Here is a 26,073-nt window from a genome sequence, read left to right as displayed (position 1 = left end):
ACCCTTGACCTCCCATGATCCTGTACCTGGTTTACCACTGTTCCCTAATTGATCCACTTTTGATAGAAATTACTGCAAACCAGAAACACCCCACAAGCAATCAAGCCTTTTATTTTTGAAGCAGACTTCGATGAATAAAAAAATCCACGGAATCCCTACCACCACATTTGCTGTTAAAGAATTTCCACATGGAGTTCAGTTCAGGCATCTTTCAGTTTATTGTCTGAGTGTCCAAAGCTGTCATCAAAACAAAATGTGGCTTTTCTTTCTCTCTCTTTCTCTCTTTGAATAAAGCCCCTGTTCCTGGCCTTGGTCATGAGTGTTTAACAGCTATGGCAACAGTACTACACTAGATCGCTTTCGCCATTACAGTGTAACTGCCTCCTGCTAGTCTGTTTAATTTATGTGTTTTCCTGTGATAATAACTTCAGTTTTCCTGTTAGTCTCCCAGTGTGCCCATGCATCCTGTCAATTACCAAGAAATACAGTCTTCTCACAATTCCCCATCCATAGTCCCACATAATCCGACAGATTAAGACTGCCTCTAATTGTTACTCTCCCTCACCACGCAGATCACCAGGACTTGCTCCTAGCAGATCACTGAAGGCAGTGTTTTGATCTTTTTTGTTAATTAAACTTTTTGACTCTAGTAACTATTAAGAACTTGCTTTTATGAAAGATAATTTAAAAAACATGGCCCAACTGACATATATGCACAAAATGTCCTTAACAAATTATTTACTATACTCATCAATAACAGTGGATTCTGATGTTTCAGATTGTATTCTAAGCTTACAAATAAAGTTCATGGAGACAGTGATGAACATTTCAGTTGGTCTTTAAACCTCAGATACAGTGCACTGGTTTTCAACTCACCTGGACAGGTGTTTATCATGATAGCCATTCTTGTGTTGGCTATAACCAGGGGCAAGTCTAGAAAGGCTCTCTGTAATAATGCAGAACAATAAGCAGCAGGGTTAATTATAGGTGAGGATGTTTAACTTTAGCATGGCAGGACACACAAAGGGTACAGCTAGAATAATAATGTGGTATAATCATGTAAGTAGAGGGGGAGGTAGACTGGCCTGGCTCAGATGTCATATAGGGAGGTAAGTAATGATTAAACATAATAATTATTCTCTGTGAGCAAGTGGTTATGCTTGTAAAAACCAGCCAGACTTCTGTCTCAAACTGTTACTGCTAAATGTCCTGTTGTTTATGAAATAGAATGTGTAGTTTTCTAATCCAGTCGAATCCAAAATTATTTATTTAAAACAATGAAGTTGAGCCACATGCTGCACAAGAAACAAAGTGTTACAGAATATTATAAGCAATACCACACACACACACACACACACACACATACCCGTTTCTTGGGTTAGAGGGACAATTTCTGAAATTTTTGGCAAATCAGACTGGACATAGGGCTATGGGGACACCGGGTTCCAGAGGTGCTAGAGCTACAATATGCATATCAAAAATCATGAAAAAAATCAGCAAACCTATACACAACTTAAAATTTAAACATTTTCTTTGCTCGACTGAGATATAAAAAAGGCTATTTTTTCAGACATTCTGGTGGTTTGTAGAGACTTTTCTGTAGCTCGGTCTATAAGGACAGTCTGGTGTACAAGGTCAGTGATGTCATCATACATATACACAAAGTATAGTCTGTTCTGAAGGGACACATGGTGTGTAAAGCCAGTCTACTGTACACACACACACTGAGTAAATCTGGTTTAAAAGGACACATGGTGTGTAAAGCCAGTTCACTGTACATATACTCACACATGCACTAAGTATAACCTTCTTAGAAAAGAAGGTGTATTATAAGACTGTGACTGATACATCATTATAGTAAAATTGAATAAATTTGCTTAGGCTGCTGCCCCTGCGACCCGGCCTCGGATAAGCGGTTGAAGATGGATGGATGGATGAATAAATTAAAAAAAATAATAAAAAGACTATATTTTGGTTTTCTCTGATGAGCATTACAATCTGACATACAAGCTTACATAAAACACCACAGATCATATCTGTTGTGATCTACTAACAGGTGGTCAAAGTGTCATTAAAACAACTAGAAGCATAATAATAATAATAATAATAATAATAATAATAATAATGGATTGGATTTATATAGCGCTTTTCAAGGCACCCAAAGCGCTTTACAATACCACTATTCATTCACTCTCACATCCACACACTGGTGGAGGCAGCTACAGTTGTAGCCACAGCTGCCCTGGGGCAGTCTGACAGAAGCGAGGCTGCCATATCGCGCCATCGGCCCCTCTGGCCAACACCAGTAGGCAAGTAGGGTAAAGTGTCTTTCCCAAGGACACAACGACCAGGACAGAGAGCCCAGGGATCGAACCGGTGACCATAACACAACAGTGCTTGCATCAACTAGAACAAACTATGTATTATAGAGTTTTTCATTGTCCTGAAGAAACTGGCACTGAGTGGCTGACCAATAAAAAAGCACCTTTGCACACCAGGGGTGAGTCGGGCTGACACCATGACTTATACATAAGACTTATATCAACACACAACACATTTGTTGAATTACTGAATTATATTTAATATAACCAACTCAATAATCAATTCCTTAAAAGGACAGCATTGTAACAATTATTGAAGGAAAATAAAAGTGAATCCTGGCATTAAAAGACTCAGGCTAACCACACATCAAAACAAAACACTGCCTGTGAGCACAGTGAAGTCAACTACATACTTTTTGAATGGAGAACACTAACCTTGAAATCAGGCCCAGAAAGGTAAAGGCTCAGACTGTCAAAAAGTGCATTTAGTGTTTAACATTTTTTTTTTTTTTTTAAAGGCCAGTCCTCTGTTGCGCACAAAATCTCGAATGTTTTGAATAGATCTCGTCTCCAAGATAGGTTGTTCCTTTTCTTTGCACTTCAGACACTGCTGGTTGGTGACAGTGATACCGTTTTCAATAAAAGGCTTCATATGTTTCATCACCGCTCCTATCTCCTCCTCAGACCATGGTCTCTTCACACACCGCCTTGATGAAACACATAAACCTGTTCAATAAAACAAAACAAATTTGAAGTTTAAAAAGATCATGTGAGATGCACTTGTAGGTAGAGATGGTGTTCAAAACTGTGAAAACAAGCTGGTACTTGTCTAAACAAATTGTGTGTGATAATAAATAGACTGTAGACCTGATAAAATTTAAAGTTTGATTGTTTTCATTAACATGATAGTTCATCACACTGCTTGGTAAGCACAAAATACATTCAGCTTCTTTATATGTTATATAATGTCTAACCACATGATGTTGGTGTTGACTGCACATAGTGCCTAGTGATGGACATGGCATCTGATTTAGATCATACCTTTAGTAACTGAGTCAGGGACAGGAGGTGAACCAGAAGTCACACAGGCATCATTCCCCTGGTCATCTAAAAAATATTGCACAGTATAAATGTATGGGCTTAAAGAGGCTTTCTGCCTACCAATCAAACACCATGGGCACAGAGGGGACAGTGACAGCCAGTTCTATTATACTAACTATACACATGGCAATGGTGCTGAACTGGATGAAGTCAACAATACCTTGGGTAATAAGTTTACTGGGAAATGATGTAGATTTTGCACAGGCCAAATCTTGCTTGGCCAAAACTGATGAAGCATCAAAATACTACTCATAAAGCATTAGTGTCACAATTAGGAATGGAACTACTAACAATTGACCATGTAAAAATGTACTGATGGTTAGTAATATTGTTCTATACACAATCCCAGGTTATCGTAATCAGCATAGTAGTGTTAATAGTAAAGTCTGATTTCATATTTAATGCAATGAAAAACAGAGATGCAAGTGGCATTAATGAAACAAGAGAGCATCTTTATCATACGTGATGTGCGCTGTTAAAATACGTTACTGCACATTTCACTGGATTTGTCTCTGAACAAGACTAACTCACAGATCCCAGCTCATTACCTAAGATATGTTGGGCAAACTTTGAGTACAGCATTGAAAATGTACCTTGAGCTGCAGTCTCGGAGAAGTGAGGCAAATCAGAAGTCACAGAAGTTAATATTTCTTCATTGTCATTGATAGATTTTTCTAGCAAAAAAAAAAAAAATAAATAAATAAATTATATATATATATAATTATATATATATATATATATATATATATAATACATACAGTGAGGAAAGTAAGTATTTGAACACCCTGCTATTTTGCGAGTTCTCCCACTTAGAAATCATGGAGGGCTCTGAAATTTTCATCATAGCTACATGTCCACTGTGAGAGACATAATCTAAAAGAAAATTCCGGAAATCACATTGTATGATTTTATAACAAGTTTTTTGTATATTTCTTTGTAAAATAAGTATTTGAACACTTGAGTCAAACTATATTAATATTGCCTTTGTTAACAATTACAGCGGCCCAACAGTTCCTGCAGTTCTTCACCAGGTTTGCACACATTGCAGAAGGTCTTTTGACCCACTCCTCCACACAGATCTTCTGTAGATCTGTCATGTTTTGGGCCAACACAGACTTTTAACTCCATCCACAGATTTTCTATTGGACTGAGGTCTGGAGACTAGTGAGGCCACTCCAGAACCTTGAAATGCCTCTTACGGAGCCACTCTTTGGTTTTCCTGGCTGAGTGCTTCAGGTCTTTGTCTTGTTGAAAGACCCAGCCAGAACCCATCTTCAATGCTCTGACTGAGGGAAGGACGTTTTGGCCCAAAATCTCACAATCCATGTCCCCGTTTATCTTCTCCTTAATACAGTGCAGTGGTCCTGTCCCCTGTGCAGAAAAACAGCCCAGCGCATGATGTTTCCACCCTCATGCTTCACTGTAGGATGGTATTATTGGGATGAGACTCATCCTTCTTCTTCCTCCAAACCCCAACAATGGAGTTTAGGCCAAAAAGTTTTATTTTGGTCTCATCTGACCACAGGACTTTCTCCCATGACTCTGGATCATCCAGATGGTCCCTGGCAAACTTCAGACGGGCCTGGACATGGGTTGGCTTAAGAAGGGGAACCTTCAGTGTAATGAATGATTTTAAACCATGACGTCTCAGTGTATTACTAATAGTAGCCTTGCCAACGGTGGTCCCAGCTCTCTTCAGGTCATTGACCAGCTCGTCCCGTGTAGTTCTGGGCTGATTCTTCACCTTTCTTAGCATCACTGACACCCCACGAGCTGAGATCTTACGTGGGGCTCCAGTCCGAGGAAGACATTAGCCTCTTCCATTCAGGGGCGCCTGCAGGAGTCTTGCAGAGGGTACGCACAGTCACCTGCACGCGCTCCATCGCGCACGCACTCCATCGCGCACACGCACACGCGTGCACACGCACTGTCGCGCACCGAGCTGCTTGGCAGTGTCTCTGGAGCCCTTTCCAGCTTTGTGAAGGTCTAAAGTTTTGTCTCTTGTGTCGTTGGACAGCTCTTTGGTTTTACTCATGTTGCTGCAACACTTTTGACAGATTGTGGGGTGCACATGTGTCTTTATGAAAGCTAACGGCATCAAACAGGTGCTGCTAAATTAGAATCATGAGCAGAGTGTAGTTGGACTGTTTAAAAGCAGAATAACAGGTCTTTGAGGGTCAGAAATCTGCATGATAAGCAAGTGTTCAAATACTTATTTTAAGCAGTAATATACAAAAATATTTTAATAAAATCATACATTGTGATTTCCGGAATTTTCTTTTAGATTCTGTCTCTCACAGTGGACATGTACCAACGCTGAAAATTTCAGATCCCTCCATGATTTCTAAGTGGGAGAACTTGCAAAATAGCAAATACTTACTTTCCTCACTGTAAATGGTATTAACTACACAGCAAAGTACAAACAGAACTGCAATAACATTATCTAAAATATATATATAAAATGTAAATTTTAAATATTTTATCAATACAACTGCAAAGTCTATAACACAGAATACAATAATTTCAGTACCTCGCAATGTGGAAGCATCAGGGAGTTGCTGTGATCCAGTAGCCATCCCATCTATGTCATCTATAAAATTGAAAAAATGTTATTAGACCAACCATATTCACAAACACCAAGCCGATTTAACAACATATAAACCATGCATACCACCAATTTCATCCAGAGTTTTTCCTTGAATATCCTTCACACTTCCCTTCTCCATGGCCATGAGCAACTTGGAGATCTTAGCCAGCTGAATTGTTGATTGGGGCAGTCGATAGTATTCTCTATGGACCCTAATGTCATGGCCGAGGAAATCGGCCAGCTGGTCTAGTTCATTATCTTTCAAGTTCATGACTTGGCTTATCGTGGCAATCTGTTTGCGAAGGTTAGTTGATCTGAGGTTCTGAGGATGTTCAGCTCCGCAAGCATCTGCAAACTGACCAAACTGCCCTCTGTAGTGACCATCACTACAAGGAATGGCGAAAAGGTACATATTGTTTTCAGATACCCCGCACTCTTTCCTCTTACTAACGAGGAGTGACAGGTTATCGGTCATATCAGAAGTCAGGATCACAGCCACCTTTCGTCCTTTTTTCCCCTTCAGTTCCACTCTGGCAAACTGTTGGCAAAGCCTTTTCTCAACTTCTGTAAGCCCAGAGCTGATGTCATCGTTTAGTTTGGACATGTCACGATCTTCAAAATTTTTGACAGTCATACGTGCTACTTCACCTTCCCTCCTCCTATTGAACAAAATCACTTGACAAAGGATCACCTTTGCTAGTGCTGCATAAGTTCCTACTGTTGGGTTATCACCTAGTTTCTCCCTAGCCGATTCCACTTGCTGACCAAGATATAACTGCAGCTTCTGAACATCTCTGGTCAGTGGAAGGCTGTCGACCTTGTTGTATTTTGCCTCACTCAGGTTTGATAAGGCTGAATGGGAAACTAATTCAGACCACTTTGTTTCATGAAGTGTGTGAAACCTCCTGATTGAATCGATCGCCTCTTGATCCTCTTCCATGAGAGCACGACACATGATAATATCACTTATTTTTCTGAGAGAATGTCCAAGCTTCAGGGCCAAACTTGGGGCTTTGAATGTGCTGGTTTCAGTATCAAAACCTGAAACTCTCTTGACAGCATTAGTAAGAATAAAGAAGTTGGCTGGTTTTATTGCCTCTTCCATATTATGGATTCTTGTTGTGTGACGCAAAGTCACAAGTAATCTCCCAAGTTCCCTTACTTTCTGTCTTATATACTCATGCTTTGATCTGTCACTTCCATGCTTATTAAAAAGAGACTGAGCCAACTGCATAATATAATGATCATTCCTTATTGCACTAGACACATCATCCTTGTGCATCTTGCCCAGTACTGAGTAGAGTTCACTTGAAATTGGCTGAGACATTGTGGATTGAGTAGATGCTATACCAAAGACTCTATCTTTCAGCTTCTCTTCAGCATTATTCTCTGGTCTTAAAGCACATCTTTTCATATGCCGAGAAACTTCTTTTCTGGATATCATACCCTTACAGTATAAGCAGTACTCGTATGTCTCAGCGCTGCTGCTGCTCTTTTTTGAGATCCTTTTCACTTTAAGACAACCTGATCCTGTGGTTTTAACAGCAGAGTTGTGCTTGAAGTTACCAAGGTTTCGTAACCTTTCAAGATTAACTTTTCTGTCCTTTGATGATTTGGGTAACTGAAGCACCTGGGCGACTTCAGCATTTTCATTTTCATGCGTCTCCAGATGACGTGCAAATTTTGTTTGAGGTTTTCCACATACAAAACAAAAATTGACTGTGCTTTTGATTAATTTTGTTGACTTGGTTGGGGATTCATTTTGGCACAGCATATCCACAGTACTCTTTTCGCTACATGCATCTTTTGTTTTCTGCTGGCATGACTCTGAGCTGTCTGGTTCTTGGTCGGGATGAAGATCATCAGTAGTTTCAAGATCATTCAAAATGTGCTCAAAGTTGTTCTTAACATCCATGGTCTGTTCTTTTTCAGCAAAAGCAACGCATAAATCAGGCATGCTAGCAGCATGGGAGTTTTTTGATGGTCCAGGTAACTCAATAGACAACTCTGTTCCTGAGCTTTCTGAATCTGATGCAGAATTTGGGATGTATTCTTCATCAGATGAGACATCACCCTGTTCGTAAATACAGCATAGATTAAATAATAGAAATAAACATGGGAAGGATAAATGCTAAATTGTTCACGTCGCAGAGCTCGGGACGTAAACCAAAGTCTCTAGAGGTCTTAAAAGTACTAAGAAATACCTCCTGATTTAAAGAAGAAAATGTGCAGCAGATATGTATTTTGTGCAAGTATTTTGATTCTGCTTGATCAATTTGCAATCTGTGATCGATTCAGTACTTTTTTTGATATTTGTCCCATTTCTAATATTCAATTTATATTTTTTGAACAATGACATTAACAAAAAAACAAACACAAAACAAAAAAACTAAGACACTAGCCCTAACCTGGTCCCAGAGCCCCTCCCACAATGACCCCCACAGATCAAAATTTGTAAAACCTTTGAGACTAGATTGTAAAAAAAACAAAACAATTTCATACAAAGGATTATAATAAAATCTAAGTAATATTTTTACAATGTGTTTATTTATTTCTGGCCTCTCTCACATAACTTCTACACTCTATCCAGTCCAAAATCTATCTGCTTTCAATTCTCTATCTGAGACAACACTTACAAAACTGATTATCCTTATAATTTTGTGATGAAAGAAAAAGGAAGAGCAAGCAACATGTGGCAATCTTCACGAACTGCATCTACGTCAATATTAACTATATTATAATGAAGCCTGCTTAAATTCAACCTGGGAGACACACCTGCACATCGTCTCCATCATCATCATCTCAACTCCCTTCAGCTGCTCACTACGTCACAGCCAATCCGGAGCTCCCTCGCACCTACGCCTCCATTCAGCATCCGGGCATTTAAGCTCTTTCACCCATAGCTCGGCCTCGCATCCCTCCACCACCCCTGCACCCCCATGCTTGCCCCCTGCCTCCATACCACCACCAGTGTCCAGACCCCGGGGGAAGACCTCCTACTTCAATCAGCAATGCTTTTATCAACAGTTTTCCCGCCGGGGTCTGACCGCCAAATATTTAATGTTCAATAAAGCATGTCTAATTCTTTCTCCATATCTGAGTCTTTCCAGGTTGAATTTCACTGTACACTTACGTCGGACATATCCCAGTCTTCTGAAGATGTCTGGAGGCAGATCTTATGCCACACACAACGGCATTCTACAAATACAAAGAAACCACAGCATTAGACAACAACCGATGATTCATTAAGTTATAATTTAAAAAGTAGCGATCCCACACGTCACAAATTATATTCACTAAGACCACTAAATATAAACAAGCATAAAGTAAATTTAAAACCAACACATAATTCAGAATAAAAAGCAGATATATATATATTATCTTAAATTGACCTGACCAAACTACTCATTATGGGCCACATAGGCCATGTTTCAGAATGCATTCTTGGCTCAAAGACTTCTGGCAGAATGATCTAGTGAGAAACAGAAAAGCTAAAATGTTTATCCTACATTAATTAATAAGGATTGAGATGAAAAGGACTTCTACTAAAAAGTCATTGAAAACGTGTAGAGACACCATCAAGCATTTGTATTGCAAATTGCCTGATTGATCTATTGGAATAGGTCTGGATTAATCAGACCCAGTACCTTACTGGGCTTCCTATATTGACATTGTAAGAAGTTTGCAAGTTTGATGCAATGTTTACTCAACGGGTTTATTATCATTAAAACATCATCTTCCAAGTTTGTGTGTATATGTGTAATTACAGAATGACAAACAGACTTGAGGGCAGTTTACTTCATACATGTTGATACTCTCTTAAATATAATTAAACATTTGTGCATTTTGCTTTATCTTTATATAACAGATCAAATCAGGAACTGTGGTTTTTGCATTGTAACATCACAAATAAGCTAAATCAGCATTGTCAGTACGCATGCACGGCGCGGCCGGGTCAGAGTACACCACTACCCACGATGTAAAGGCTGAATTATATTTCTCTGTCAGATATAGGCTTGGTTCTTTTAATACATCCATGGATATAGGCCTACGGGGAAGTGCTGTGCCAGGGTTGCCAGACGTCAGTGGCCAAACCCCGCACGAGCGTCTCCGGGCACCACAGAGGCTGATGGCTCCGGATATGAGGCTTTGAAAGTGAAAGTTTATTTGCAGCTGTCGATTCATTGTACCAACCTTCTCTCAGCTCTAAGGGATCTGGAATTGTCATCTGACAACTGTCAGTCTCGATCTCGAGCAGAGACTTATATCCAAGGTAGCATAGCCTCCCGCTCCTGCTGTTTTGTTAAAACTATAGGGGCTTTTTGTAGTGAAAACGCCCAAGCGAGGGCCACGAGTTCTTTCTTTCTCTTCCCAGCAGCACTGTATCCCCGTTTCGTACCAAATTCTTTTAAAACATTGACGTTAGGACGCTCAAAATATTCAATATCGCTATCACACGCGGCCGTGTTTACTGTTTACAATGCATGCTGGGTAGTCGTGACCCTTGACCCGGACCGGCATGCCTTGCGCGCGGTGAGATGCTCATTTAGCTTATATGAGCTTGATGTTGAAAGAGTGAAACAAAGATTTAAAGTTGTAAAGTTCAACAGTCTAATCAACAAAGAGTAAGAGGGCAATATACATTATTACAGTATGTTCTCTGTTCTCTGCCACACTAAGCAGACAAACTCAAATGCATGATATGTGATAGTATCTGCCATTACACTGTGTATCATTGCAATGGTTTGAATTGATAAAACTTTGAAGTGATTTTTTTTATTCTTTACATATGAAAATGTAGACCTGACTCATGGTAACTTAGGGTATAGTGAAAAAATGCATTAATTAACACAAGATAAATAATACACTTACGCTTGCATCTTAGACCGTGCCATCTGATAGCTGTCAAAGGTGAATGGCATATCCCGCATTTGTCAAGTTTCACCGATTCAAATACCAGCCTATGAATTGTACACTGGAAAAAATTAAAAACATGAAATGAAACATAAAACATTGTTACCCAAATATTTTATGATCTTTACAAACCACACTATTTACCAAACTACACATTGATACAATCTTTAGTAAACAGATGAATCCATGCTAACCTCATGCTCAGAGCTGTCTGCTGTAGGTCTAGATGACTGACACTCTGCTCTTAATTCTCTGTCTGTAGAAGAGAACACAAGACATGGAGGCATAGTGCTTTGCAAGACCCCAGGGTTTAACAGGTAGTGCTTACTCAAGCAGGGACTCACCTGTGAATGAGTCTGTAGAGATCACATGGTGCTCCACGTCATGGGCAATAGGCTCTGCAACACACTGTTGACCAGAAGGGATGCTTGCGATCTTTAGCTGGGTATGAAAAGTAGAACAAATATTGTAAACATCTGGCAGCTACAGTGGAAATGTATTTAATCCACTATGAGTGGTCTTTTCTAACCAGTGTCCCCTCAACCCATGTGTTTTTCTGAGTATGCCAAACACTGGAGATGAAACAATGAAAGACTCAGTTTGAGCTCAGATGTCAGGACAGTGTTCTCACATACCTTGAGTTTGTCTGTGTCAGACACACACACATAGTTAAGCATTTTCTGTTTCACCTTCAGTTAAATACAGTTCTAACTCTCACCCTAACTGCAAGGAAACAGAGTGATTAACCCTTACCTAGTTAAGTGAAGCCAAAGTAAGACAATACTAAGAAGCTAAAGTGACTGTGAGTAAAAGGTGCATGTATATGTCTGACACAGAAAAACCCAAGGTTTACAAGGACACTGTCCATCAGCCTCATAATGACATCTGAGCTCAAACTGATGCTTTCACTGTTTCACCTCCAGTGTGTGGCCACTCAGAAAAACACACTTGTTAAGGGGACACTGTGGTTAGAAAAGACCTCCTGTTCTAAATAGAGGACATTTCCACCACCGCTGCCAGATGTTTGCTAAAATACTCAAAATGGGGTTTCATGTAAACACCATAACACTTCTAACCATTGGTCAATTTTAAAACAAAGGTCAATTTCAACTCACCTCACAAGCAGAGTCGTTAGGCACAGCTCTGGATGATTGTGGCACCTCTTTCGATTTGCTCTCTGTACAAGGGAACATAAGGAGATTCAGTGCTTGACTTTCGTTAAGTCAAAAAAAACACATCTACACATAACGCAATCAATTCACATCCCTGACTGTTACAATTCTACTCTCAAAATATCCATCAAGACACTATAGAATCATCAGAAATGTCCCAATACTGGCACATTTTTCATGCAGCAAACCTTCAGGCATGTCATGCATTGCCAGAAGTTAACAACATTTACTCAAAACTGACCACTGGTAAGTTCTTCTGAGAACGCTTGGGGTGACAACTCCTGATACTGGACACCAACTTCACCAATTAACTCTTTCAGAGAAGAAGTGCCACGCTGACCTCCAACAGAATGCACCTAAAAAGATGCAAAGATGAACAAGCATCAATGGTACAGTGTCCATCTGATCAAGAGGGACACTCTCAGTCAAACCTTAAAACACCCAAATGATGTTGAGAGGGAAATGCAATGTTAAATGATGACTACCTGTACTTACAATGGTTTAAAGACTGTACATGCAGTATAATTGTAATCAATTGATAAACATGATCTTTACAAACCACACTATTTACCAAACTACACATTGATACAATCTTTAGTAAACAGATGAATCCATGCTAACCTCATGCTCAGAGTTGTCTGCTGTAGGTCTAGATGACTGACACTCTGCTCTTAATTCTCTGTCTGTAGAAGAGAACACAAGACATGGAGGCATAGTGCTTTGCAAGACCCCAGGGTTTACAGTTTTTGCCCACTGCTTGAACACATTTTGCAAAACCCCGCTCGCTGTGCCAAAACTGTACACACAAGTACACATGACACAACACTGGGAAATATACCATTCACATCTGTGCCAAATTGGAACTCTACTCCCAAAGCCTAAACTCTGCTGTCAAAACCTAACATTCCTTTGTCAAAATGTAACTCTGTTGACAAAATGACACATACCTGCACCATATGCAAACACTCACAGATCAGGGGGAACACACTAGTCTGCTGTACATAAAACACTGCAGTCCTTGATTTCCATTGTTTATACAGAAGGCACATTTACAGGGGACACATTTCCAAACGACCATAAACGCAAATAGACCTACTCAATACTGCACATTGCAGTACCATGAATACAGGTAAAGCGAATAAAACAACAACAACACAATAGTACTGCAATAGACAACACACTATACTGTAAACACAAAAAACCATGACAATTGTGCATACGTGGGCTCATGGATCCCGCCGTCTGTTGGGGTCTGGCCACAGGACCTCATCAACATCGCAAGCAATGTCCTCTCCCGCCAGGCACCGGGGTAAATATCCTCTTGCTCTCCCTCCATCCATGCTTGCAAAGTTCTTGGAATGGCTACGCTGAGGGCTTTTTGTAGTTGGCTAATTGGTGTTCGGTTTTGCAAGTAGGTGCCTTCAGGTGTGTATTTGAGTGGTTGCAATTACCCGATGTGTTTTGTATTTTGGATACATGTGTTTTCCGAATGGCACCCTGAGATTTCATTTTGTGAGCGAAGTGTCTTATGTATGAAATAGAGTGTAGCATGCAGGACCATGTGTGTTGCCTAAAGGAGTAGGTGTGTTGCATGATTGGAACTGGGGTGCAAAGCAGCACTTTTGTTTAAGGTAGGGGTACATGTGTTTGAGGTATGGTAACAACAGCTTCACGTTGTGTTACTTTAGTCTAAGCATGGGTTTATAGTGTTCAAGCAACGGGCAAAAACTGTAACAGGTAGTGCTTACTCAAGCAGGGACTCACCTGTGAATGAGTCTGTAGAGATCACATGGTGCTCCACGTCATGGGCAATAGGCTCTGCAACACACTGTTGACCAGAAGGGATGCTTGCGATCTTTAGCTGGGTATGAAAAGTAGAACAAATATTGTAAACATCTGGCAGCTACAGTGGAAATGTATTTAATCCACTACGAGTGGTCTTTTCTAACCAGTGTCCCCTCAACCCGTGTGTTTTTCTGAGTATGCCAAACACTGGAGATGAAACAATGAAAGACTCAGTTTGAGCTCAGATGTCAGGACAGTGTTCTCACATACCTTGAGTTTGTCTGTGTCAGACACACACACACATAGTTAAGCATTTTCTGTTTCACCTTCAGTTAAATACAGTTCTAACTCTCACCCTAACTGCAAGGAAACAGAGTGATTAACCCTTACCTAGTTAAGTGAAGCCAAAGTAAGACAATACTAAGAAGCTAAAGTGACTGTGAGTAAAAGGTGCATGTATATGTCTGACACAGAAAAACCCAAGGTTTACAAGGACACTGTCCATCAGCCTCATAATGACATCTGAGCTCAAACTGATGCTTTCACTGTTTCACCTCCAGTGTGTGGCCACTCAGTAAAACGCACTTGTTAAGGGGACACAAAACAGATAAGCTTGCAATCATCACTTGGGAAAGTCATACAAATTCAAGATTTAGTTAAACCAGATTGAATACCACCAAGAGGACATTTAAATATCGTGACTAGGGCTGAAACAACTAATCGATTATTGAAATAATCGTTAGTTGCATCCCTAATTGTGACATCTAGATATGTAGGTTTTAAACAACAATTCATAGGGGAAATTTTTTTTTAAATGACCCACCTTTTTCCGCCAGGGCCATTCTTTCCCACCATAGTCATAAGTAATTTCACTTCCTGCCGCAATTTCCTTCAGTGCAAAAAGGCAGAGATGTGGCTTCCCTTCTGCTTCAATCAACTTCATTCTGCAATTTGGTGTCCTGTGTTCATCGTTTACTAGTCGCCCAAAAGACCCATCTTCAAGTGCTCCATCAATACTGCAAATTTGGAAACATACATCAAACAAACATTTATAGTGACACGCCTATGAACTATACTATAATTTTTAAGCACCAACACAAACACAACATCCAATACAAGTTTAGTTGTTAAATGCATAGTTTATAACTGCGTCCATCAGTCAAGGACGCGTTGCTTTCTGACTGAGATAAGTGTTTGCGCTTCTACTTGTGCTTAGAGCTTAAACGTGGTTTTGTTGTACTGTTGCGCTGACCTAGTAGGTGTGGCTGTTACTCTTCTCTTCTCTTCCTCCTCTTGCCCACTACCTGCTCTGTGCTGCTGCTTGCGCGTGGCCACTGATTAGACCTTGTGCAATCTACAGCTAAGCGCAGCCTGGTGTGCACTGCTCTGCCAGGTGAGTTGAATTAGAGCAATCAAGGGCGGGCGTGCCTAGTAGACCTTAAAATGCATGCAGCAGTCATTTGACCCGAGTGTGACATACTGAGAGGACAGCAAACCAAGCACAATCCACTTTCCACTGTGAGGAAGACTTTGAGTTAGACGGGCTATCGGTAAGCTCGGACTCATATTTGCTGCTTATATGTTTGGGAAATATGGAAGCTCAATTGTGGAAATGTATTTATGCTTTGGGAAATAGTTACTGCATTTAAGTTTAAAAAATTATATTGATATTAAAATGTTTAAGTTTGAAAAGATTGTTTATGTAGATAGTGTTTCCCACACTTATGTTAATTAATACTAAAAGTAATTACCCCAAATCCTTGGTTAAATCTTAAAACTAGTGTAAATATGTTTGGTTTAATTTAAGGAAAATAATTCTTTGTAAAAGAAAATCCTTGGTTAAAGTCTTTATTAAAATATTTGTAAACTCTAAAATGTATACTTTAAAAATTTAATTGTTACAGAAAGTGTAAAAAATGCAAGGTAGACCACAGTTTATTTCATCTTTGTTGTTTGAAATTACTCACCTCTGATTCAAAAACTAATGAATGTAAAACTAAAACTAGGATAAATGATAGTTTAGACAAAAGTGGCTTTACTGAAGTGTATATTTTTGTTATTTCATTTCTGTATAATGCATTTAATTTATCTGAATGATTAATGAAATGTTCTTTATTTTTTGTGTTGAAAGGTTTTTCACCGATCCATCAAGCCATCTACCTACCTCACAGGCAGAGAACACTTGACATGTACTATTTTGGCATTGTACATATTATACAGTAGTTTTGGACACAGTATAACAGTGCACGGGTCTCCGTGTCCACATGTGCCAAATGCGCACAGACACATGGGCGCTCATTCAGCCCTGGCCATTTGAATTTTCTCTTATTATTTTCTCTATCTCTATATTATATTTTAAATCTTCACAGCAGCGTGAGCACACTGTCTTAGCTGTAAGATGTAGGCTTATATTATTACCCCTCTAACCCCGTACATTACGCCCGTGAGTGTGTATTAGAGAAGGCACACACAGGCTGAATACGGGGACTAACGGGCCCTCAGCATATGTGGGAGTCCCGTCAGTCCCCAGTACCGAGAGTTCCCGGGGACCACAAATGACGGAGCCTTAGTAAGAATGAGATCCCGCTATTCCACGGGTCCGTCACTCCCCCTTCTATAGATTCTGGGGACTGACGGGCCGGGTACCAGAGGTAAGGACTCGTTAAAGAGCAATATGAGATGTTTGCTTCAGAAATCCTGACCTTGCAATAGAAATGTAAACATTCAGTCATTTTGAATTTACCACAATGTCTTCTGCTTCCATATGAAGTCAAACATGAAGACTGAACATGCGCTGGGGTACAGGTTACGTCTGTGTTCAGCTTCAGTTGCATCAATAAGCTCCCCTCTATACTCGACCACGAAGTCTCCTTGTTTGAAATTGGCTAATGTGAAGATGCCACGACCTGAAGAAACAACCATATTAGAGACACAGGTGTCGCAGCACTGCAAATAATCAATTCATTAAATATGTATATCTGTAAATAACAAGTATGCAATGTTGTGCTTTTTTCAATTCTACATATATAATAAAGAAAACATGTCCAAGTGCAGAAAACATAAATAGCCAGGCTCGCTAATAACTAAATTATTATTAAAATACCTTTCATTTTAATTTATATTGATGTTTGTACAGGTCACCACTGGTGATGCGTAACCCCTCAGTCTAGCCTGCAGTGTGTCAAAGTCACTCACCTTTAACTGAATTAATAAATTTGATTTCTAACATTGAATTCTTGTCTCTTCTTGCAAGGATGTGATTAATGGCATCCTGAAGGGGAGTAGTTCTCCGTGACATGATTTTCTAAGGAAATAAGATAAAAATGTAAACCACATCAAAACTTCAAGCCTTTATGCTTACAAGGGCATTAGTAAAGCCTGAATGAGAAGCACCCCCCCCCCCCCCCCCCCCCCCCCCATGTTAGCGTATTATTAGTTTAAGGTTATTTTAGTTTGGTGATGAGTGCTGGAGGGATTCTGGTTAACAGATAAATGGATGGGGGCGAGGCTGTATTTGTGCAGATTAACTTGACTGTGTTCCACCTGTGTTGATTAAGTCAAGTTTCTGACATGCTCCACCCAATTTTTCTTATTTCACTAATAGCATGGATACTGAAACTGTTTCAATTGAGTTCTATGCTTTCATTACATTCACATAACAGACACAGACAAGGCTGATGTCTGAGTTGTTTTAACAGAAAGCATGCACTTGCAGATATTAAAGATACTTAAATGTCCTAATTTAACTAAAGCCTAACTCTGACTTAGCCTAAACCTGTCTGTCAAACTAAGCTTTAGATCTCTCAGGAATAATGTGCTTCATCAACACAACTATAAGAGAGCAAAACAAATGTGGTGTTTGGTTTTTTTTACAATATTTTATAAACAAATGTGTGCAGAGTGACATCAATACTGTCTCAATTAAATTTCATGAATCTAAAAAAGTTTATTTGTATTTGCCTTCCAATGTTTCCTTGGTATTTGGGCAAAGATCATCTTTTAATATCTTAAATAATCATCTCAGAACAGAACAGGAGGAAAACAGCTCCAACTACCACAAAAAAGACAGGTGTGAGTACTACTGCTAGTACAACTGCATCTACTACAACTACTCCTACCATTAGTACAATAGGTAGTAGTTACTAGTTACAGAAGTAGTACTTATAGTAGTTGTAGTAGTAGCAGCCATTTTACATTAAACAAGTGTAGTGATCTTGTAGTGAAAAAGGCCTTCTTTCAAACTCAGTGAAACATCACACACTTGTGTAATTTCTTACCTTGAAACAAGTGATGAGATTAGGCCAGGGTAAAAAAAACCATCCCGGTGCTTGGGACAGTCCGGGAATCCCCGACCAGCGTGTTGCTGTGACCTCCGTGAACCGTTCCGCGTGCTCCGGCCCGCTCTGCCGTCCTCACCTCGTCGTGGTCCGGTCCCCGCGGTGCGCTCTCCGCCGTCCGCTCGTCGTGGTCCGGTCCCCGCGGTGCGCTCTCCGCTCGTCGTGGTCCGGTCCCCGCGGTGCGCTTTCCGCCGTATGCTTTCCACCGTACCTCGTTGTTCCCTCACCTGCCGCCTCACCACGGCTGTGCCTACTTTGAAGCACTGTGTCTGTCAGAACGTCCGTCTTTTAAAAGTTTTATAATTACCTTCTTACCTTTTCTCCAAAGCGTGTCAAAACTCTGCCAAAATTGGGCGCTTCCTATTCATCCATCAATCAGTCGGTCTAAATCATTGATGTAAATATCAATGGTGTAAATGGGTAATGTTAAAATGCGCATGCGCAGCTTCCAATTTCGCGCCATGTGTATAATTTCCCGCGCTCGTGTATAATTTCCCGCGCTTGTGTGTGCGGCATGCAGGGACAACTCCAACCGACAGGGGTCAGTGGCGGACACACAAATATACAACATATGTCAAGTTTTTGGTTTACAAAGACTTTTGAGAAAAACACTTTTTGGGTATTAAAACATGCCCAGAAACCATTTTAAAAGGTCAATTTTATGAGGACAGCAAAATGTCCTCATGTAACAGAGGGTCCTCATAGCTCTTTGATTTGTCTTGAAAATTGTCCTCCTAAAACAAAAAACAAACACACACACACACACACACACACACACACACACACACACACACACACACACACACACACACACACACATCAATGATTGTATCTGCATAAATACCTAAGCTCTCACTCCAGGTTGAAAACCAAAAATTGCCATAAAAAATTTGTTTAATGCATACTTTGAACATGTGAACAGAATCAGCTTTCGGATACTCCGAGGGTCAGGATCTAAGAAAACTTGAGTTCTAATATTATTTTTCTTTATAAAGAATAAATTAAAGTTTTGTAGTCTTGAAATCAGCATTTTATAAGTATTTGCTTTGATACACAATTGGTGTCCAATATTCTGATTATTCTTTGAAGAATAATAGTAGGAATTCTGTCTCCAGATGAAGGTAGATTGAGATGGTTAGACAGCGACAAAGGCACTCCCAGAGTGCATTGATTGATAATTATTTACTGTTACATTTTCAGCACCCTTGTTTACACACTTAATTAAAAGCTGTAGGCAAGTGTATTTTGTACAATCACTGTAGTATTTTACCATGTTTACCAGATTGTATCCAACACCACTGTAGCGGTTGCAAGGCAATGTGAAGAGGACCCGATGGAAAAAAAAAACCTAGACGAGCCTTCACCATTTTTCAAAGCTTTGAATATATTCATTCTTTTTCATGTACAGAGGTTTGTCATGCTCTCCAGCAAAACATCTAGGAATAACCACCTGAGCCCCTCTACAAACTCCTCCTCTCTCCTCCCTAATGATGTTCACCTGAAAGGAGTTAAACCACCAGCATCTAAATAGCCAGTTTGACAGCTACCTAAGTTTGGTAGCTGGCCTTTCATGATTCATGTTATTGTGTTGTACTTGCCTTGCTTTCTTATGCTGCAGTTCCTGGTCTCATTACGGCTCATACCTCAGGCTTCCGCTCACTTCTCGGTCTCCTGGTTATACTTATCATCACTCATGTTTCACTGCCTGGAAGGCTCTCAGTGCCTCACCTGCCTGCCTTCCTGCTACCTTTGTCTTTGGATCCTCTGGAACTCAGGTCAGCCATCTCCCCTCATTCTGCTCACCCAGACTTTCGCCAACTCCACTCAAATTTCTCTTAACTCTTCCTGCAAGTAAGCCATCAGTTCAGGGCTGTTTGTAAAGACCATTTGCAAAGACCATGCTAACCCCTCCTCAGTGCTACCACCAGAAATTACCTGCTAAGCTGTAGTTCACCTCCCTAGTCTACATTTTTCACCCTAAGGTCGCCACATCCCCTCGCCAAGTTGTTGCCAAATTGTTATGCTTAATGACTCCTCTGTGTTTTGCATCTAGCCAAATAAACATTGTTAAAACTTTTGCTGCCTCTTCTCTTGGTTGCTGCACTTGGGTTCAGTTTTGATACCGGCCTTCAGCCCACTGTGACAGGCCTTTTTCAGAGGACACAAAACAGGTTAACAATTTAAAGCTATTCTGCAGCAATAGAGGGTGATTAAGCCTTGAAAGCTCATGCTACTAATTCCACCTTTCCTGGATTACTTACAACCCCCACTATGTGCATAAAAGCAGTGTTGGAACAAACTGTGGTACTATACCCTCATGAGCATCAGTTGAACAGCATTGTTGTCAGAGTCCAAAACACTAGAAAGTCCACTAGAAACCCCGGAGCCCCCAAAACAGTACCAGACAAAGTACGAACGGCCTGAGGCCCAGAAAACAGGCCATAACCGGCTCAGGGGCTGACCAGATGGCCACTGGCCAAACAGTCCACAGTTCAGGAGTTCCGGGGGTCGACCTGGAGGGCCACAGCACCAGAGCAACAGGCTACAAAGTTCAGGGGGCCGACCCGGAGGCCAGCAACAGAGATGAAGCAGATCTGGGGGCCAGCCACACGGAAGGCAAAGGTGTCGACAAGGCAGTTCAGAAGGCCGACTGCGAAGACAGCAGCGGCGACTGAGCTGGTCCGGAGGCTGGCCGTGTGGAAGGCAGCATGGGAAAAACAGATCCAGAGGCCGACCACGGAGCCAGTGTTGCGATGCAGGCAAAACAGTACTGGTGGCCGGCTGCACGGAAGGCAGCGGAGGCAGCGATGCAGGCAAAACAGGTCCGACTGCAAGACCAGAAGGGAGCGTGGTGGATGCAGGACCAGATGGCAGCGAGGTGGCTTCGGAACCAGACGGCAGCGTGGGGTCACCAGAGCCATCAGTGGACACCAGGTGCTGGAGTGACTCCTTGGACTCCCCAGCAAGAACTGAACATGGCTGGACGAGCCCCTCGGACCCCCCAGTAGAGGCATATGGCTGGACGGGCCCCTCTGACCCCCCAACAGAAGCAGACAGCTGGTCGGGCCCCTCTGACCCCCCAACAGAAGCAGACAGCTGGTCGGGCCCCTCTGACCCCCCGCAGAGGCAGGCATCTGAACGGCCCTTGGACCCCCCAGCAGAGGCAGACGGCTGGATGGGCCCCTCGGACCCTCCAGCAGGAACAAGGGACCGCTGAAGTGGTTCATCAGGACCACCAGCGGGGAGGAACGGCTGAAGCAGTTCATCAGAACCACCAGCGGGAAGGGACGGCTGAAGCAGTTCATCAGGACCGCCAGCGAGAAGGGATGCAGGATTAAAGGGAGCAGGGACCCCTGGCCCAACAGGTAACTGAACTAGAAGTTGAGCTAAAGGCTGAAATAAAAACAGAGCAGGAGAGTGAACAAATGGCAGTGGTGTAGTCAGCTGAGGAAGGTGACTCAGCCTCTGGAGAAACCCTGGGAAAGGTCTCAGTCCCTTGAGACACCAGTTTAGGAGTAACAAAAAACAGAGTTTGCATTATCAGTCCTAAGTGAGTAAGGGGCTCACTGCTCCTCACGTTCAGTGTTTTGTTTTTTACTTTTTCTACGTGTATCTCTGTGGATGTGTGTGTTTTTTATTATTATACATCGAGTAAAATAAAAAGCATATAAGCTACCGCTTCCGAGTATTTTCCTCTCCAACGTCAGGTCCATAACCAACAAAATCGACGAACTGAGATCACAGATTGCAGTCAACAAGTGTGTACGGGACAGCAGCATAATATTACTCACAGAGACTTGGCTGCAGCCATCAATTCCGGACTCGGCTTTTGAGCTAGGTCCACCGTCACGACAGGAACGGCCACTCCGGGAAGAACAAAGGAGGGGGTTATGCATCTACACCAATGACAGCTGGTGCAAAAACACAAAGACTGTAGACAGCCATTGTTCCCCGGATTTGGAATATTTGACTGTGAAGTGCAGACCCATCTACATACCTCGCGAGTTTACTGTTGTCATGGTAACGGCCGTGTATGTGCATCCAATGCTAACTCAGCCACGGAGGAGCTGCTCAAGACAATAAGCAATCAGCAGAACTCCCATCCAAACGCAGTGCACATTATAGCTGGGGACTTCAACCATGCTGATTTAAGGTCACTATTCCCCAACAAAGAGTTAGAGTGGGGCCTCATCTTTTCTCAGCCCTCAACCTCTACTACTGTACACTCTGTACACACATGACTGTGTTAGTACCCACCCAGACAACTCAGTCATCAAGTTTGCAGATGATACCACCGCGGTGGGGCTCATTTCTGGGGGAGATGAGCCTCGCTTCTTTGACGTAGAGCCCCTGGAGCAGAAAAAATCTGCCAGCTCCCAAGCTCATAGGGTCTCCCGGGCTTTGTGCAGCTCCTCCAATGCGTGCTGGAACCCACTGAAGTGGCGGAAAAGGGAATTCCTTTCGAGGATTGCCTCAAAGGCATTTATTCTGACAGTCATTGTCCTAGCATCAGATGCACCAATTGTCCCTGCACTGGATTGTCTCAGTAGCCACTATGCAGGGCCTCTGCCCTGGATGGTGTCAGTAGATGCTATCTTCTGGCCTGGATGACATCAACAACCGCTGTTAAGGGCCTCTGCCCATGTATGGAGCCACTCTCCTCGGCACTAGATGATGTCAGTAGCCGCTATCCTCTTCCCTTGATGATGTAAGCAGCCTCGATCTAGGGCCTCTTCCCTACTGATGTCAGCAGCCCCAATTCTATGGCATTGGATGATGTATGCAGGAGCTATTATATGCCCTGGACGATGTATGCTGCCGCTATGCTCTTTCTTGGTTATAATAATAATACTAATAATCATCATGGATTGCATTTTATATAGCGCTTTTTGGGGCCCTCAAAACGCTGTTATGTCAGCAGCCACTATCAAGGGCCTCTGTCCTGGATAATTTAAGTAGCCACTATCCTCTGCCCTGTATCATGTATGTAGCCACTATCCTCTGCCCTAGATGATGTCAGCAGCCTCTATCCAGGTACTCTACCCTGGATATTACCCTCTACCCTATTATGAGGGACGACGCAACAACGCATGGGAATAGACGCAGACTGTCATAAACCTGATGGTTTTACCCAGGGAAAAGACTCAAATGCAGACTCAAAGGTGAGCGGTGAGCCGGGCGGGTGGAGGGGGTTTGGGTAGAGGACACAGGGGGATGTCTACAACCAGTTTAATCCGAGACAGGATGCTGGAAGCTTGAGTGGGGCCGGCACTGGACTGATGACAGAGTCAATTCCATAGGGCCCAATGAAACGCGGAGCCAGCTTTCGGGAGGTGACTCATAGCTGAATATACCTGGAGGACATGACGGTCGGCATTGCTCTGATAGGTCGCCTTTGTCTTGAGGAGAGCTCACTGTGCTCTGTTCCATACACGCTGGCAGCACTGTATATGTTGTTGGACCGAAGGTATGTAAATTGGGGCCCCCGATCCGATACTATTTCTAGTGGAAGGCCGTGGAGCCGAAAAACATGATCAACCAGCAGCTGAGCAGTAGCAGTGGCAGTGGGTAATTTGTCCAAAGGTATAAATGTCATGATCCTGGGTCTTTTGACCCAGCATTTTGTGTTTTCTATTATTGTGATTTTGGTTCTATTCTTCCTCAGTTTAGTGTTTATCCTTTTCTGCCCCTGTATTCCTGTGTCAAGTCCACGTTTCTTAGTCAGTGTCCTTGCATATGTAAGTTCCTGTTTTATTGTGAAGGTCTGCTTCTTATGTGAGTGTTTTCAGTTTGCCTCCCTTGTCTCGTCACGTTAATCACTCCTAGCTGTGTCCCCCACCTGTGTGTAATCTCCCTGTGTTTCTCTGAGTGTATTTAAGTCGTGTCTTCTGTCATAGTAATTGCTGGTTCATCTGCGTCTCTCTGTCCGTCATCCCGTGTATTTCCCTGTGACTCCCTGCATCTTTGTTTCTGGTTAGTTTTGTTAGTTTTGCCCAGTTTAGATTTTCCTGTTTCACGTTCACCCTCGCCATTTCTGTTTGTATCTACATTTGTTTATTAAACTCACTTTCACCAGAGCTGCCGCGTCCTGGGTCCTAAATCATTCACACACGGTTTGCCCTGGCAACCCGTGACAATAAAATGTGCTGATTTGGAAAATCTGTCGACAATGGTAAGTATAACACTCTTCTCTGACAAAACAGGTAGGCCAGTAATGAAATCTAAGGCAATGTGCGACCAAGGATGATGGGGTGTGCACAGTGGGTGGAGTAGCCCTGAGGGGGGCTTACTGGATGACTTGTTTTGGGCACAGATGGAACAGGCTGCCACATAGTCCCTCACATCTTTATTAATGGATGGCCACCAATGTTGTTGGAGAAATGTAAGTGTTCTACACACACCAGGATGACACGATAAAACGCGTAGAATGGGCCTGATGGATTGCCAGTCCTCTGGTGCCAGAGGGGACAAAACACCGGTTGGATGGACCAGTCCCTGGATCAGGATCCTGTGGAGATGGCACCCACGCAGCATGTGGCTGGCAAAATGGGAGCAGGCTCGGAAGATTCAGGGTGCGAGGAGTACTGACGAAAGAGGGCGTCAGGTTTAATGTTCTTTGAACCTGGACGGTAAGAAAGAGAGAAGATGAAACAGGAGAACAACAATGACCAGCGAGCTTGCTGCGGGTTCAGTCTTTTAGCATTGTGTAGATAGGTCAGATTCTTGTGATCAGTCCATATTATAATCGGGTGTTCGGCTCCCTCTAGCCAGTGCCACTATGCCTCTAACGCTAGTTTGACAGCAAGGAGCTCACTATCTCCCACATCATAAATCTGCTTTGCGGGGGAAAGGTGATGGGAAAAGAAGGCGCACGGTTGGAGGTTACCCAGAGGCCCAGATCTTTGTTACAGCACTGCCCCCACTCCGACATCTGAAGCGTGAACTTCTACCCTGAACTGTTTGGTGGTGTCAGGGTGAATTAGAATATGTGTTGTGGTGAAGCTGTGTTTCAAAGAAGTGAATACCGAGTGGGCCTCTGAGGACTGGGTGAACAGTACCTTAGGTGAGGTGAGGCAGGTGAGTGGGGCAGCAACCTGGCTGTAGTTCCTTATGAACCAACTGTAAAAATTAGCAAATCCCAGGAAAAGCTGAAGCAGCTTGCTGGTACGGATCATTCCAGTACTGCTTTCACCTTAGCCGGGTCCATCTTGACTGTCTTTAAAGGTGTTGTGACAGGCAGTGTCACTGGAACCCCAGAGAAGCCGACCACACTGACTTCGTCCCCAGATAATCGTGTCTCTCCTGGGGCCTCACAAATGGGGAAATATGTGGCTCCAGTATCAACCAGGAAAGGCAGAGTCAGTCCATTCACTGTCATTGGGAGCAAGGGATCTGCCTTTCCCCCGCCTCACTGGCCCTTCTGTGGGGCATGTCACTGCATCCACTGCTTTCCTGAACCACTCTTGATGGAGACCCCTTGTAGTTGGGTTGTGGCCAGTTTGCTGCAGCCACTTCTCCTTGCTCTGCTCTATATAGTCTCTGGAGTTCTGATCAGATTTCCACTCCAATTTAGTAATTGCAGCAGCATTTAGGTTTGGGTGCATCTGTCTAACAGCATTCCCTACGCTCTCCTGCACACGGCAGTAAGGTGTGGCCTCAGGAAGATCCATCACCCTTGCTATCACCTGCACCTCTTCTAACGCTGTTATAGTGATGCATCTTCCAGCTATGGCCCTGAAGTTTCCCAGAGCCAGTTGGGTGCCTGAAGTCACTTTATCCAGTTGTCTCAGCCACGCTGCCCCTCCCTCAGTTATTGAAGCCAGTAACCCACCCAGTGACATCCCCACATTAAAAGG

At 42.5% G+C, this 26,073-nt stretch overlaps 1 protein-coding gene and 1 long non-coding RNA gene across 5 annotated transcripts; one reads left to right on the top strand and one right to left on the bottom strand.

The window, feature by feature from the left end:
* Window positions 1-2,556: 2,556 nt before the first annotated feature.
* Window positions 2,557-18,748, bottom strand: LOC113032321 (uncharacterized). 4 transcript variants are annotated; one of them, XM_080301030.1, is made up of 18 exons: window positions 18,533-18,730; window positions 18,158-18,470; window positions 17,076-17,184; window positions 16,624-16,786; window positions 14,704-14,896; window positions 13,860-13,956; window positions 12,717-12,778; window positions 12,337-12,451; window positions 12,039-12,100; window positions 11,268-11,364; window positions 11,118-11,179; window positions 10,882-10,984; window positions 9,143-9,207; window positions 6,094-8,083; window positions 5,953-6,012; window positions 4,016-4,096; window positions 3,363-3,428; window positions 2,557-3,047 (listed from the first exon to the last, which is right to left on the bottom strand). In XM_080301030.1, exons 3-18 carry the CDS (start codon window positions 17,176-17,178, stop codon window positions 2,794-2,796), a joined length of 3,573 nt encoding a protein of 1,190 aa, XP_080157156.1. In that variant the 5' UTR covers window positions 17,179-17,184; window positions 18,158-18,470; window positions 18,533-18,730; the 3' UTR covers window positions 2,557-2,793. The 4 variants fall into 4 exon arrangements, with proteins under 4 accessions (XP_080157156.1, XP_080157157.1, XP_080157158.1 ...); XM_080301031.1 differs by having other exon boundaries at window positions 11,268-11,331; window positions 18,158-18,731; XM_080301032.1 differs by lacking the exon at window positions 4,016-4,096 and having other exon boundaries at window positions 18,158-18,748.
* Window positions 14,973-16,890, top strand: LOC113032323 (uncharacterized). The gene is made up of 3 exons (XR_003273860.2): window positions 14,973-15,430; window positions 16,012-16,531; window positions 16,651-16,890. It is a non-coding gene; the product is annotated as an uncharacterized LOC113032323 (long non-coding RNA).
* Window positions 18,749-26,073: the final 7,325 nt, after the last annotated feature.

Source organism: Astatotilapia calliptera, chromosome 4 (assembly GCF_964374335.1).
Source record: "Astatotilapia calliptera chromosome 4, fAstCal68.1, whole genome shotgun sequence".
In the NCBI taxonomy this organism is placed as follows: domain Eukaryota; kingdom Metazoa; phylum Chordata; class Actinopteri; order Cichliformes; family Cichlidae; genus Astatotilapia; species Astatotilapia calliptera.
The sequence above is the reverse complement of the archived record's forward strand: the minus strand, read 5'-3'. Positions and strand labels throughout refer to the sequence as shown.

Bases quoted from the DNA above. Each gene is read 5' to 3' on its own strand.
- LOC113032321 (XM_080301030.1), bottom strand. From the start codon at position 17,178: ATGTCACGGAGAACTACTCCCCTTCAGGATGCCATTAATCACATCCTT. The intron at 12,779-13,859 runs GTGAGTCCCTGC...TCTCTTCTACAG, and splicing joins CTCTACAGACTCATTCACAG to ACAGAGAATTAAGAGCAGAG. The intron at 10,985-11,117 runs GTTAGCATGGAT...AATTTTTTCCAG, and splicing joins CAGACAGCTCTGAGCATGAG to TGTACAATTCATAGGCTGGT.